This window comes from Sapajus apella, unplaced genomic scaffold (assembly GCF_009761245.1).
Source record: "Sapajus apella isolate SASKATOON/1434 unplaced genomic scaffold, GSC_monkey_1.0 scaffold11, whole genome shotgun sequence".
In the NCBI taxonomy this organism is placed as follows: Eukaryota; Metazoa; Chordata; class Mammalia; order Primates; family Cebidae; genus Sapajus; species Sapajus apella.
Window position 1 is genome coordinate 3,540,940 of NW_022436951.1, and position 15,906 is coordinate 3,556,845.

The 15,906-nt window shown below is 34.1% G+C and overlaps 1 protein-coding gene across 1 annotated transcript in view; it reads left to right on the forward strand.

Moving 5' to 3' along the window:
- Window positions 1–11,667, forward strand: part of C9 (complement C9) — an 81,965-nt gene extending 70,298 nt beyond the window's left edge. Inside the window, exons 10-11 of the mRNA XM_032278889.1 lie at window positions 7,545–7,773; window positions 11,209–11,667. Coding sequence (XP_032134780.1) covers window positions 7,545–7,773; window positions 11,209–11,243 — 264 coding nt within the window. The 3' untranslated portion in view covers window positions 11,244–11,667. The remainder of the gene's footprint in view (window positions 1–7,544; window positions 7,774–11,208) is intronic.
- Window positions 11,668–15,906: the final 4,239 nt, after the last annotated feature.

Genomic DNA, 15,906 nt, shown 5'->3' on the forward strand with positions numbered 1-15,906 from the left:
AGGCAAGAAAAATAAATAAAGCGTACTCAATTAGGAAAAGAGGAAGTCAAATTGTCTCTATTTGCAGATGACATGATTATATGTTTAGAAGAACCTATCATCTCAGCCCAAAATATCCTTCAGCTGGTAAGCAACCTCAGCAAACTCTCAGGATGCAAAATCAATGTACAAAAATCACAACATTCCTATACACCAGTAATAGACAAACAGAGAGTCAAATCATGAGTGAATTCCCATTCACAATTGCTCCAAAGAAAGTAAAATACCTAGGAATACAACTTACAAAGGATGTAAAGGACCTCTTCAAGGAGAAATACAAACCACTCCTCAAGGAAATAAGAGAGGACACAAACAGATGGAAAAACATTCCATGTTCATGGTTAGGAAGAATCAATATTGTAAAAATGGCCATACTGCGCAAAGTAATTTATAGATTCAGTGCTATCGCCATCAAGCTACTTTCTTCACAGAATTGGAAAAAAGCCACCTTAAACTTTGCATAGAACCATAAAAGGGCCTGAAGAGCCAAGGCAATATTAAGAAAAAAAAAAAAAAGCTGGAGGCATCACACTATTTGACTTCAAACTATACTACAAGGCTACAGTCATCAAAACAGCATAGTACAGGTACTAAAACAGAAATATAGGCCATTAGAACAGAAGAGAGACCTCAGAAATAATGCCACACATCTACAACCATCTGATCTTTGACAGACCTGACAAAAACAAGCAATGGGGAAAGGTTGTATTTAATAAATGATATTGGGAAAACTGGCTAGCCATATGCAGAAATCTGAAACTGGATCCCTTCCTTACACCTTATACAAAAATTAACTCCAGATAGATCAAAGATTTAAACATAAGACTTAACACCATAAAAACTCTGAAGAAAGCCTAGGCAATGCTATTCAGGACATAGGCATAGGCAAGGACCTCATGACTAAAACACCAAAAGCAATGGCAACAAAAGCCAAAGTAGACAAATGGGATCTAATTAAACTTAAGAGTTTCTGCACAGCAAAAGAAACAATCATTAGAGTGAACCAGAAAACAACAGAATGGGGAAAAACTTTTGCAATCTACCCATCCAACAAAGGGCTAATATCCAGAATCTACAGAGAACGTAAAATAAATTTACAAGAAAAAAGCAACCCCATCAAAAAGTCCAAGGATGTGAACAGACACTTCTCAAAAGTCAATTGTCGGTTTTAAGGATTTTGGTAGAGTCTTTAGGTTTTCTATACATAAGATTTTGTCTTCTGCAAACAGGAACAATTTAACTTCCTCCTTTCCAATTTAGGTGTCCTTTATTTCTTTCTCTTGCCTAATTGCTCTTGCTAGGACTTCCAGTATTATGTTAAATAAGAATGATGAGAGTGAGCATTCTTGTCTTGTTTCAGTTCTTAGAGGAAGAGCTTTCTGCTTTTAACCAATCAGTATGATGTTGGCTGTGGGTTTGTTATATATAAGCTTAATTATGTTGAAGTATTTTTATTCTATGCCTAATTTATTGACAGTTTGTTTCACAAAAAGATATTATTTGTATCAAATGCTTTTTCTGAATCTATTGAGATGATCACATGGTTTCTGTTCATAATTTGCTGATGTGATGTTTCACATTTATTGATTACTATATGTTAAACTATTTCTGGGATAAATCATGCCCAGTTGGTCATGTTGTATTATCTCTTTGATGTATGGTTGGATTCATTTTGCTAATATTTTGTAGAGGACTTTTGCATCTATGTTCACTGGGGATATTGGCCTATGGGTTTTTCTTGTGTGTGTTGTGTCTTTGTTTGGTTTTGATATCAGAGTTATACTGGTCCATACAATGAGTTAGGAAGAGTTCTCTCCATTTCAGTCTTTCAAAAAATAATTTGAGAAGAACGAGTGTTAATTCTTCTTTAAAGATTTGGTACATTGAAGCTATATGGTCCTGGATCTTTCTTTGTTGAAAGACTTTTTATTACAGCTTCAAACTCTTTACTTATTATTGGGCTATTCAAGTTTTCTATTTAGTCTTGGTTCAATCTTGAGAGGTTGTATGTGTCTAGAAATTTATCCATTTTTCTCTAGGTTTTTTTAATGTATTGGTTTATAGTCGTTCATAGCACTATCTAATTCCCCTTTGTGTTTCTGTGGTATCTGTTGTGATGTCTCCATTTTTGTTTCTGATTTTATTTATTTGGGTCTTCTTTTTTTTTTTTTCTTAGTCTAGCTAGTGTTTGTTTATTTTGTCTTTCTTTTAAAATGAAAACTTTTAATCAACTTTTTTGTTTCATTAATCATTTGTATTTGTTTTCAGTCTCAATTTTGTTTATTTCTGCTCTGATCTTTATTATCTCTTTCCTTCTTCTACTTTGGGGTTTGTTTTGTTCTTGCTTTTCTAGCTCCTTGAAATGCATCATTAAGCTATTTATTTGAAAATTTTCTATATTCTTGAAGTAGACATTGATTTCTATAAACTTTCTTCTTAATACTGCATTTTCTTTGTCTTATCAGTTTTGGTATGTTCTGTTTCTATTTTCATTTATTTCAAGAAATTTAAATCATTTCCTTCTTAACCTCTTAATTGATTTAATGGTCATTCAGGAGCATGTTGTTTAATTTCTGTGTATTTGTACAGGTTCCAAAGTTTCCTTGATTATTGACTTCTGATTTTATTCCATGTGGTGTGAGAGGATACTTAATGTCATTTTAGTTTATAAATTTTTTTGAGACTTGTTATGTTTTCTAACATATGATTAATCCTGGAAAATATTCCATGTACTGATAAAAAGAATGTGGTCTCTGCAGCTCTTGGGCAAAAAGTTCTGTAAATGCCTGGGTTCATTTGGTCAATGGTGCAGATTAAATCCTGTGTTCTTTGTTGATTTTCTGTTTAGATAATCTCTCCAATGCTGAAAGTGAAATGTTAAAGTCCCCAAATATCATTTTATTGTTTCACTTTAGATCTAATATTTGCTTTATGTGTCTGGGTGTTCCAGCATTGGGTGCATATACATTTTAAATTATTATATTTTCTTGCTGAATGGATCCCTTTATTATTATATAATCTTATTCTTTTTCTCCTTTTTACAGCTTTTGACTTGAAGTCTGCTTTTTCTAAGCATAGATATTCTTGCTTGTTTTGGTTTACCTTTGCATGAAATATCTTTTTCCATCCTTCACATTTCATCTATATATATCTGTACAGGTGAAGTGAGTTTCTTATACGGAGCATATAGTTGGGTATTATTTCTTTTTTTTAAATTTATCCAATCTATATCTCTTAAATGGGGAATATAATTCATTTACATTCAAGGTTGTTATTGATAGTGAGGACTTACCACTGTCTTTTTATTGATTGTTTTCTGGTTATTTTGAATATCTTTTGTGTCTTATTTCCTCCCTTGTTTTTTATTTTTGCAGTTGAATAGTTTTCTGTAGTGATCTGGGCATGTGAGAGCCCCTGGGCTTCCAACCACTCAGATGCCTTTCTGCTTCCCCCTTGTACTCCAGCGCTCTCCCTTCAACATTTCAGTTAAATCTTGTTTATTCATTACATTGTTCTTTTCTTGTCCTGACCATTCTTGTTTATTAAGTATGTTATATGATTCCATTTTATGTCCAGTATAATACTCATGCCTCTTTTTAAAAATATTTTTTACTGTAGTACATGTTTCATAATATACATTCTTAATTTATCATAGTCTGCCTTCAAATGATATTATGCTGCTTTATGTATAGTGTAAAACAAATATAACACTGTATTTCCAAATCCTCCCTCCCATTTTTAATGCCATTTTTAACATATTGTATCATGAGTTTATGGTGTATGTATATTTTACATAGATTACTATATATTTTATTCTTTATTTTTACATACACCATAAACTCATACTACAATGCAACAACATTTGCTGTAGATTAATATATTGTTAGAGCAATTACAACTAGAAAGGCATAGTTTTCCTTTATTTAGTTATGCTCAGAGCTCACGATTACTTTATAGGTCAAATTTCAGTTCTTTGTGATAATCCTTCTGCCTGAAAAATTTCCTTTGGCACTTCTTTTAGTGCACATCTGCTAGTATCAAATTCTCTTGGCTTTTGCTTCTCTGGAAAAAAAAATTATTTTAATTTTTCAGTGACATTTCATTTGGTATAAAATTCTGGGTTTACAGATTTTATAGGTCTTTTTTGTTTTGTTTTGTTTTTTGTCTTTCAGTACTTAAAGATATTAATCCTTGTCTTCTGGCTTGCATAGTTTTTAGATAAACAGCACTGTAACACTTATCTCTCACCTTCTGTTTGTAGCATTTCCTTTGATTGCCATTGCCTTAAAGATTTCCTTTTAATCTTTGGTTTTCCATAGTTTGAGTCTGATGTATATGGATATTTGTTTATTTTTTATTCTGCTTGAAGTTCCCTAAACTTCTGGAGTCTATGATTTAATTATTTAATCACTTTTGAAAAATTTTTGGTCATTATGTCTGCAAATATTTCTTCTACCACAATCACATTATCTTTCTCCTCTCTCAACCCCTTCTTCCAACCTCCTCACTTTTTTCTATTATTCAAATAATATATGTTGCCATACTCTTTCATATTTCCACATACTCTTGGATGCTCAGTCCTGGGTTCCCTCCCCCCAACCCTTTTATCTCTCTGTATTTTAATTTGGCTGATTTCTACCAACCTTTTGTCAGGCTTACTGATTCTTTCTTTTGCTGTGTCAAATCTGCTGACAAACTCATCAAATATATTCTTCATCCCTTTTAACATGCTTTTTATTTTTTATATTTACATTGGACTCTTTTTATATATCATTGATTATATCTAGTAAAGTCAAATTCTTGATTGTATCTAGTAAATTCAATCTAATTTCAACATACTAATGTTTTTTCCTAAACTCTTTCTAAGATTTTCTCCACTATCTTTTTTTTTTTTTGAGCAATTTTTCTCTGGTAATACTTAGGTGCAAAATTATTTTTAACCTTAGTTTTTATTCATAAAATATCTTGATGTTTTTCGCCAGGTCTGAATATTCTCTGTCATTAGCTTTTCAAATATTGCTTCTTGGATATTCTGTCCTTTGTTCTCTTTCTTGGGCTTGAAATACATGGATCTTTTTCCTTCCCACAGTAACACTTACGTTTCCTGCCCTCTTTATGTATAACTCATCCTTTTGTCTCTTCATGCTTTATTGTCAATATTTTCTTCTAACCTATATTCCAATTTATTAAATTGCTTTAGTATTACCACATTTGCTATTTAACTAATTCATTAATTTGTATTATAATATTTGTTTCTTTTTTCAAATCTATTTTTAACAACTTCCATTTCTTTGCTAAAATTTTCAGTCTTGTCTCTTATCTCCCTGCATATGCAAACAGTTAATGTCTGATAATTATTTAAAGTCTGATAACACAAACTGGCAGCCACCATAGCTGTTTTTATTTTCCATTATTTCCATTGGTCTCATGCATGTTGTCTTATTTCCTCGTGTGCCTAGTTATTTTTACTGTGAGCTAGATACTGTACTTAAAATTGTTATAGGAGTAGCTTGATGTCTGAGATAATTTCATGTATTCATATATTCCTCCAAAAACTATATTTATGTTTGGAAAGCTTCTAGGATACCCACTAATGAGCCAAGATTATTTTAATCCAAACTGAGCTACAGTTTCTGCCAGGGCTCTCCTTCTTCCACTTTCCTCTTAGTCCTCAAATCAAAGGATAGCATGTCTACCTTGGCTGACCTGAATTCCAGTGTTTTCTCTTCAGCCCAGTAATGTGTTGCTCTACCTCCTAGTCCTTCTGTTACCTCTTGCTGAATTAGGAAATGTGTCAAGAGGACTAGTAACCCTCAAATACTGGGCCCACTTCTTGGATTACCACCTCCTCCCAGATCTTAGCTCAGTAATTTTTTATTTTCTTGTTAGTTCTCCAGGGGCTTTCAGCAGTTTTTAAAAAAATGTTTGGTTTTATTTTGTTCAGCTTTTCTCATTGTCTTTAGGTAAAAGATTAGTTCACATTATTTAATCCATCATTACTCTTCTGCAGGAATTTGTGTGTGTGTGTGTTTTTAGCTCTACTCTCTAGATTCTCATTTCTTTTAAGTTTTGTGGTCTCTTGTCTTAAAGTGCTATGCCACCAAAGTGCCTCTAACAGTTTATTCACTCAAAAAGCTCTTGCTAGTTACACAGTTGAATTTGCTTAAGTTAAGTGAACATATAAATTTCCCTATATATGTTATGGTGTCTCCATTATAAGAGCCTCTTAATTTTTTCTAGATCATCAAGCTACACAATAGATCTTCTGAACTTACTCCTTCTGTCTAACTAAAATTTTGAATATTTTGAACAACATCTCCCCAATCCTCTCCTCTATTTAAAAACTTTTAAAATTGAACAATCTTCTCTCTGCCATGACACTTTCAAACCTCAGCTCAATATTTATTGTCAAAGCCTTTCCAAACTTCCTTGATTTCAGTGTAGCAACTGTATATCTTACTGCAAGAATCTGAGTTTGCAAAATAAGTAATTTTACTTCATTTTCTTTATATTTAATTAAATTTGATTTTGAGATCCTGTCCCTCCATGTTGCTAGAAAATTCACCTTTTATTTGTTTGTTGAATGGAGCTCAGGAAACTTTTTCCCTGTTGTCTAAATTGGTACAAAAATCCTGACACTTCTGTTCAGGAGATATAATTTACATATATCTTTAGTTCATTGTAGTCACCTTAATAACCTCATTGTTTAGGCTCACATGTTCACTAGAACTCAAACATTTCCAAGCCCTCCATGCCAGATTTGTAAAAGGAAATCACTGACAAAACGGAATTACTGATGCTTCATATGGAGCTTCCTTAAGGCACCCCACAGTTCCTGCTACCTCCCAAAATAGCTGCTAAATATCTAGCTATGGTTTCCTGTTACTTGAGGTATATACTAACCTCAATCCCCTTTCTATTCTGGAGGAATCTCTTTTCTTGGTGACATTCTTCTATGCGCCTTACCTCAGTAAAAATTTCTCAATGAATTCAGACTTTTGGTGGGGGGGGGAAGGAAGAAATAAGAAAAAGGTTGCCTTCAGGGGACATTCTGAACTTGGCCTGCACACAAACCTCCTCTTACACAAGAGATAGTAGACGTCTTCTTGCCTTCTGGAAGAGGAGAAGAAGGAAGAAGGCAGCAAAAACAATTCACAAAATAATATGTCAATAAAATATCCATCCAGAAATTTAAGTCCCTCAGTTATTCATTTTTAAAGCATATATACCTGTTTTCTGTAGCACCTATCACAGTTTCTATTTGAAATTTATGCATGATTATTTTATTACTATCAGTTCCTTAACTCCATAATATGACCTCCCTGATAGTGAACATCTTGACTAGTTCTGATTATTTAAAAGCTAACATCACATCTGGCAATAATATACATTCAATAAGTTTTTGTTGAATTAATAAATCAGTGAATAAATAATTGAGTAAACAGTATTCTATAAGCTCTCTCAGTTAAAAATGACCTAAAATTAAATGTTTTTCTTCCTTTCAGCTGTCTCCTATATATAATCTGATTCCAGTGAAAATGAATAATGCACACGTAAAGAAAGAAAATTTAGAAAGAGCTATCGAAGACTATATCAATGAATTTAGTGCAAGAAAATGCTTCTTATGCCAAAATGGAGGTACAGTGATTCTAATTGATGGAAAGTGTGTGTGTACCTGCCCACTCAAATTTGAGGGAACTGCCTGTGAAATCAGTAAGCAAAAAATTCCTGAAGGTGAGGACGATTTATTTTATGTATTTGAAGACAAAAATGTGTACTCTGGGGTTATTTAATTTGAAAACTAGCTCTTGAATTAATTTGTACTAAATTTCTAGGTTATTTATATAAACAGAGGATAAAGATTGAGTGAATAGTGCAAATGGGTAAATCAGCATTTATGTGTTATTTTAACATCTTCTTGTATATATAAAAATAGAATTATAAATAAGTAATACATTATAATTATTGTATTACTCTTTAAGTATAAAAATATTCCTATGGAAAGTTTACAGAAATATAACAAATATCCAGTTATTCACTATCTAGAATTGATGAATGGTTATACATATATATCATATATACTTTTTATAAATGTATATATTATATACTGTGCATAATATGCATTCATGTGTATAGACATAGACATATATACTTCAAAACCCTTTTTAAAGAAAAAACAATAATATATCCAGTGAATTACTTTATACCACATCCCCTCCCCTCAAAAAAGTTCTATTGCCTTTTCTTTCTTCTACTACTCAGATACAATCACTTTCATTAAGTTGGTGTGTATCTTTCTAGTTCATATTTTTGTGCTTGTACTAAATATGTATGTACCGGTGAAAAATATGTGATATTGTTTTGTATGTTTTTAAATTTTGTATAAATGATATTTACTAGAATTTTATTTTACATTTTTAACTGTATTAGTGTTTTTAAAAACTGAGATTCTGTATTGTATTCTAAAGTTAATCATAAAGAAACATGTTATTTTACATTTTAAAAAATACTTTTTATTATGAATTTGGGGGTACACGTGAAGGTTTATTACATGGACATATTGTATAATGGTAAGCTTTGGGCCTCTGGGGTACCCATCACCCAAATAGTGATCACTGTACCCAATAGGTAATTTTTCAGCCCTCATCCTTCCCCATCTTCACCATTTTTAGAGTCCCTACTTTCTATTATTTTCATTTTTATCTCCATACATATCTGTTGTTTAGCTCCCACTTATAAGTGAGAACTATTTAATTTTCTGCTTCTGAGTTATTTCACTTAGGATGATGACCTCCAGCTCCCTCCATCTTGCTCCAAAAGACATGATTTCATTCTCTTGTATGGCTGAATAATATTCTATGGTCTATATGTACTACATTTTCTTTATCCAATCATCCATTGATGGACATGAAAGTTGATTCCATAACTTTGCTCTCATATAGTGCTGCCATAAACATGTGTGCAGGTGTCTTTTTTATATAAAAAGTGATTTTCCTCTGGGTAGAAACCCAATAGTGGGACTGTTGTATGGTAGTCCTATTTTTAATTCTTTAAGAAATCATCTCTGCTCTCTTACCATATAATAAATTAACTTGAAATAGATTAAAGACTTAAATGTAAAACTTGAAACTATAAAAATCCTAGAGGAAAATCTAGGAAAAACCCTTCTGGACTTGACCTAGACAAATAATTTATAAGTAAGACCTCAAAAGCAAATGCAATAAAAACAAAAATAGACGAACTGGACTTGATTAAACGATTTTATTCCTTACGAGTAAACATGACTTCAGCCATGTTTCTAACACTAAGAGTTTCTGCTTAGCCTTTCAGTCTGGTAGAATTATTCAGACTCCTAATAGATAAGTGAGATCTTAGTCCAAGTGTTAATATCACAAGATTAGCTAGTAAGATTAACTTTCTATGACAATCATTGTTTGATTGGACAAATAGTTTCCTGCAACAAAATTCTAAAACACTGATGTAGTTTCCTAAAGTAAAGATTCACAGCCTCGTTTATCTTTCAAACACACTTTCATCTCTTACAGTACAAATTTTTAACATTTTAAGAATTTTTTTACACTTCTTAACAAATGACTTAGAAACTCAATGATATGGTGACAAAACATGTAAGTTAGAATTTAAATTTTAGCATAATTGATATATAAATGTATGCTAACTCTGTCTCTCATCTGTCTAAAGTCTTAATCTAGTGCTTTGTATTCCAAAAAAACATTTGTACTCTCCAAAAATTTATACGACATACTTGGTACTTGGAATTTCTGTTTTCTACCTATTTCTCACTATGTAGAATATTCTGCTGATTTCTCTATGATTTCTTCAGTTCTGTGTTCTAATTTTCCAATTCTTTTGTTCAACCATGTGTAGTTTATCCATTTGCTGATCTACTGAGATTATTTTAAAAGTATTTTTCTAAAATTTTGATTTGGCTATTTTTCAAGTCTGTTTTTTCTCGTCTAGTTTACTGGATTATTTTCCTACCTTTATCTCTTCATGAAATTCTTTCAGATTGTTTCAGTAGAAATAGTTTCTGCAGTGCAATTCTCGGCTAAGTCTACCAATTCATTCTCATGGTACATTATTCTTTCTTCATTACTTAGCATTTTTTTTTAATTTCAGGTTTAGTTTTGGTGGGAATTATTTCCTGTGGAAACCCTATCTTCTCTGGATACTGAACATATTCCTAGGGTTAGTTTGCTTCTTAGGAGATCCTATCGTTTTCATCAGTCTTGCACCAGATTTTTATGTAAATTTCTTGGTTCGAGTTCCAGATTTTGTGTTTCATAGATAATGAATATCAAGGTCCCTTCCCCAATATATAAAATTATCTTAGATTACTAGGCATTTTTTGGTTGACTTTTCAAACCTGACCCAGGATGGCCCACCAGCTTCTTGCTGAGATATTAGACATGATTTTCTTGCTGAATTATTCCCTCAAGTTAGATCATCCAAGCATCCATTTTGCCATACTATGTTCTAGTTTCCAATTAACACTGAGCATACCCCCATGATAAGATTGAAAACCGCAACACACCATCTTTCTTTTTCTATACCATTTACTTAGCTTGAAATGCTTCCAACTTTCTCCCCTTGAACTAACCGAACCTCCTCCCTTATTCCTTGTGTGTGTTTCTACTCCTAGACCAATGATTCTTAACCAGGTTGATCAATGGATTTATCTGGAAAAGAAAAGAAACAAAACAGATGGCTATCCTAAGCCAATTAAACCAAAACAGCTATGGTTGATCCTGCCTGGGCATGGGATTTTTTGTTTTTCGGATTTTTTAAAAATCTACTGTTTATTCTAATCTTTAGCCAGGGTTAAACACCTCTATTTTGAACCCAGGCCAGTTAGCATCTCTTTGACGAAACTTTCTCCAATTTCTTCAGGAATCAGTTATCTATCTGCTCCCTGAGAACTTTCCCTCTATTTTCCCAGCACTAATCTCATTGACTCTCTGGAGACAAGATAAATAGCCCTTTCTAAGTATGAAAATGTACCTTGAATCTTAAATCACATTCCATTCCCGCACCTAGACAGTATGGCACAGCGTGATGCAACAGGATAAGGGGTGAATATGTAGATGGGTGATGTATCCAAAGTAAAATCCTATTGATGATTAATACTTGATACTCATTTGTTTTCTCTAGAATTACCAGCCCTAGCCTTCCCTCACAAAGAATAGAGCTGTTGGCTCCTCTCAGCTCCAGTGGAAGACAAGAACACCAGGACCTTCCAGTTTCAAATCCTGCCCCCGAAGATAGTCTTTGTGCCAAGTAAATAGCGAAAGGCTTCATGAAAATCCTACCAATCTCTGAAGTCTCCACTTTCTTAGGTCTCTAATTCTTTTTTAATTTTTCTTCTTTAAAATCCTATGATTTTCCATTTTTTTATTCCCTAATGAGGAGTCAACAGTGAAATATGCCAGAACTGCTTTCTCCCAGAGGCAATGCCAATCTCTTCTAACAAAACAAAATTAAATCGAAAACAGAATATTGGTTTAAAAGACTTCAAAGTAATTGTCAAACTGCTTTTTATGGTTAACATATTCTGCCAGGTCCATGACCACACATCTGTACCACACAATTTAACTTTTATTTACATCTTTATGTTTGGTTTGGTTATTTGCTTATGTGTGCATACATTTATTCAGCAAATACTGAGAACCAGCCACCTGCACAGCAGTTGCTTTTACTAGTCTTAGCGCTACCATTTAAATCTATATGTCAAAAGGGAAATGTGTTATATTTGTAACGAAAAACTACTAGTTTACTAAAAAATGTTGAACTCAGGGAGATAGAGAGTAGAATGATAGTTACCAGAGGCTAGAAGCGTAGTAGGGAAGGGAGAGAAAGACAAGACGGTTAATGGGTGCAAAAATCCAGTTAGATGAAAGGAACAATATATGCTCAGTAGCACAACTGAGTGACTATAAACTATTAAATAATGTGAAATTGCCTCCATTAGATCATATTTTACAAGGAAAAAACATCAATTTTATATGGTCCAATTTAATACCTAGCTTATGAATTGTATAAGGTAAGGTTACCTACCTGAGAAGCTGATTAACAGTGGCTATGCAATCTTATCCATTAGAGAACATGGTACTTAGGGGTCTGAGATCTTTTGAAAAGGTCTGAGAACTCTTGAAAGAAAGAAAGAAAAAGAAAGAGTATATCAAAATACGAAAAGAAAAATGCAAAATCAAAATTAATATACGTTTAAACATCAACATGTATCATGTTAACTTTATTGTTAATATTAATAAACATTTCACAAATTTATAAATTATGTAACTTTTTTACACTTAGCGGAAATGATCAAGAATGCATTTGATTGACGGGAGATAACACGGACTAAATTACCTACATGAAAATAATTTCAAAAGCAACATTTTAAAAACAATTTTTAAGATTGTTTTTAAATAGCAAAGAAAAAGATTACTGGATGTGGAATGCATTAATGTTAGGTATGATATGGAGATCATGCTAATAAACCGGCCGTAGCCCTTAAGAGTCTTACATTTGCCATGGGAGCTCAAGAAAAGGCCTGGCCCCTGCCCTTCAAAACACTGTGTGAATTAGAAGATTTGTCATATGTGTATAAATGCTGAACTCTGTTCTTGAACAATCCACTATTGAGAGTGTGAGTTTTTGATGGAGAGCATCTGGCTCCAGACTGTTATTAGAGTAACACCTGAGAATTCCTTCCACCCTTGGGAAGCACAAATGTCAAACAATAAAAGAGCTGAGCCTTGCCCAGACCCCTTAGGGCTAGCTTAATGATTTGTCAGAGTCCTTTCTAGGGTAATGAATAGCAGGAATAGCCCAGGTTCACACTTGATGAAGAATCCACCAACATCTTGCTACAGGTAGTACATCTGATGATAGAGCTTCTCCAGCAGGGAGCACCATTGAGACACCAGAAACTGCTCAACAGTAATCAACACAGAGATGAAAGTCTCCAGGCCTAAACTAAAGGAGAATCTCTAGAAATTGGGAGACATGAGGACCTACCAGGCCTAGCATGGGTCAGCATGGACTGTTGTTTGGAGAAAGTGATGTAGCTTAGTACACCCAGTTGGAGTACATTATAGGTGGCCCCTACCCTACATGCTGTCTGAGGGGGTGCACCACCAATTTCAAGGAAAGGGACAGACGGAGACAACATCCTTATGAAGCCCAGGCCAGTAAGTTGAATCATTATACTAAATCACTATCAAAAGAAGCCAGTATCAAAAGAAGTTAGAGAAGTGGGATGTGTATTATGTTCACTAGAGCCTGATGGATACAAGAAGATTGGAGTCTTGCCACATTTTTACATTTTTCCCTTTTTATACTCAAAATTCAGGTCACTTATTCATCCTGCTGATCACAGAGTAGACAGTCAACATACACCTATTGTCTAATGTTCGAAGTGTAGGTCAGCATTCTCACCCTGGCTTTACACAATTGTCTCTCCTGCAAGGCCTTTTGATTGTGTAGTGGGACCCAACAGTAGCATCTCCTAAATTAGTCTCCCAATAGTTACTTATGAAAACAGCCCAAAATGGTAGATGATATGGTCTGGCTCTGTGTCGCCACCCAAACATCATCTCAAATTGTAATCCCGGTGTGTTGAGGGAGGGACCTCGTGGAATGTGATTGGATCATAAGGGCAGTTCCCCTATGCTGTCCTTGTGATAGATGAGTCAGTTCTCACGAGAGCTGATCAAAGGCTAGCTCTGTATTTTTCCTTAATAAAACAATTCTTACATACACACACATAATTCACAGGGCAGTCAAATATCTGTCTTGTGACAGATATTTGGCCCCTAGCCTTTGTTCTTCCACCTCTACTTCATGCCCATTACCTACCATCATGCTAAGAGCAGCAAATGGCCCATTAAGAAAGAGAGACAGAAAGAAACAAAGAATGAATGAATGAAAGAAAGAAAAAAGGGAGAGAGGGAGGAAAGGAAGGAAGGGAAGGTGGGAAAGGAAAGAAAGAAGGAAGGAAAGAAAGAAGAATGAACAAAAGAAAGAAAAAAGAATAAAAGGAGGAAAATGAAAAATAGATCCACTTATGAAAAATAGATCCACTTTTCATGTGGGACTTTAATTTTATTCATTAAAGAGCAAATTATCATTAACAAAACGGCAAAAGCAATAAGCAACCCCATGAGAGTGTGTGTCAGTTAAATCTTGTCTTTGAGACCCGTTGAAGCAAAAAGATTATGACTTAGATTCTGCTTCTGTGAAACATATGCAAGGGCAAAACAGGTGAGAAGTCATGAGAAGAAAACAGCAGAACCCAACAGACCCACAGAGCTCATGCATCCCCCAAAAACCCAAAGAGAGGGTATGATACAAAAAATGGACAAAATTACAAAAAACAAGAAGCAAGGTAATATATTACCTAGAATTATTCTGTGTTATTCTTTGTCTCTTTGCTCTCCAAGTTAATTGGTTTGATAAAAACTCCTTACGTGAAGTCTAGATTAAATTTTTCATTGTCCTATTTTAGCAGATTATTTTTAGAGTAGTAAACATTCACCTGGAATTGGGTTTAAATTGTAAAGACAAATGCTCCCTTCTTTTCTTGAGTTTCAATGCAATTTTCTCATTCCATTAGAATGTGGTGGGAACTCTCCTTTTTGCCAAAAGTAAGTTGATTAATAAGCTATTTCTTTCAGAGCACTGATGTTCTGAAAGAGTTAAGACCCCTTTTCATTAAAAGTAGAAAGTACAGGAGTGAAAAAGTTCACTTTGTTTTTTAAACAAAAAGTGAAAGAGAAATAACCCAAATCAAGGAAGTGCCCACTTCCTCCTGCATAGCCTCCTTAAGCATGCGTGTTCTTATTCTGCTTTTTCCTGCTACTTCCCATTTGCTATTTCATATCTAGCCAAACAGGGAGACTGAATTTCCTTGAATTTTTATGAATCTGCTTGTGAGTTTGCTTTAATTTCATGATCAAAGAGCAGCATTGTAATGACCATCTCTTAGTGTTTGGCAATATTTTAGCCAAAGGCTCTCATATAACTTCCCATAAATGATGGGTTTCAAGGAAGGTTGTACACATGCAAAACTGGTGTATAAAATGTACATTGCTTTCATCAGATTCTGAAAGGAACTCAAGAGACAAAACAAAAAGCCGGGTGCAGTGGCTCAAGCCTGTAATCCCAGCACTTTGGGAGGCCGAGGCGGGTGGATCACGAGGTCAAGAGATCAAGACCATCCTGGTCAACATGGTGAAACCCTGTCTCTACTAAAAATACAAAAAATTAGCTGGGCATGGTGACACGTGCCTGTAATCCCAGCTACTCAGGAGGCTGAGGCAGGAGAATTGCCTGAACCCAGGAGGCGGAGGTTGCGGTGAGCCGAGATCGCGCCATTGCACTCCAGCCTGGGTAACAAGAGCGAAACTCCGTCTCAAAAAAAAAAAAAAAAAAAAGTGTTTAAAAATAGCTGACCTAAGATCTTAGAGTGAGAAAAGAAAGTATGAAAATTAATTCTCATTGGAGTAGTTTCCAACCTAATACACACAATGCAATTAGAGAACCATAAAAGGCAAACATATTAAGAGCTTGGTTTTGTACTGCAGCCTGCAGGCTTCCAGAAAAAGGGGGACATCAGTGAGTTGGCAGCAGGGAAGCCTTTTTGGAAAAGGTGAGATTCAACATGACTCTGTTCTATCTCAGGGGTCTTAGCCAGGCACATTACTGTTGGGCACATAGAGTCGATGACTATTTGTTTCTTCTCTAAAATGTTAGACATTTAAGTTATAAAAATTAAAATGTATCAGAGGAGTTTATAGCTATTTCTAACCTTCTATGCTAACAATTAACCATACTTCTTTTAAGGCCTAA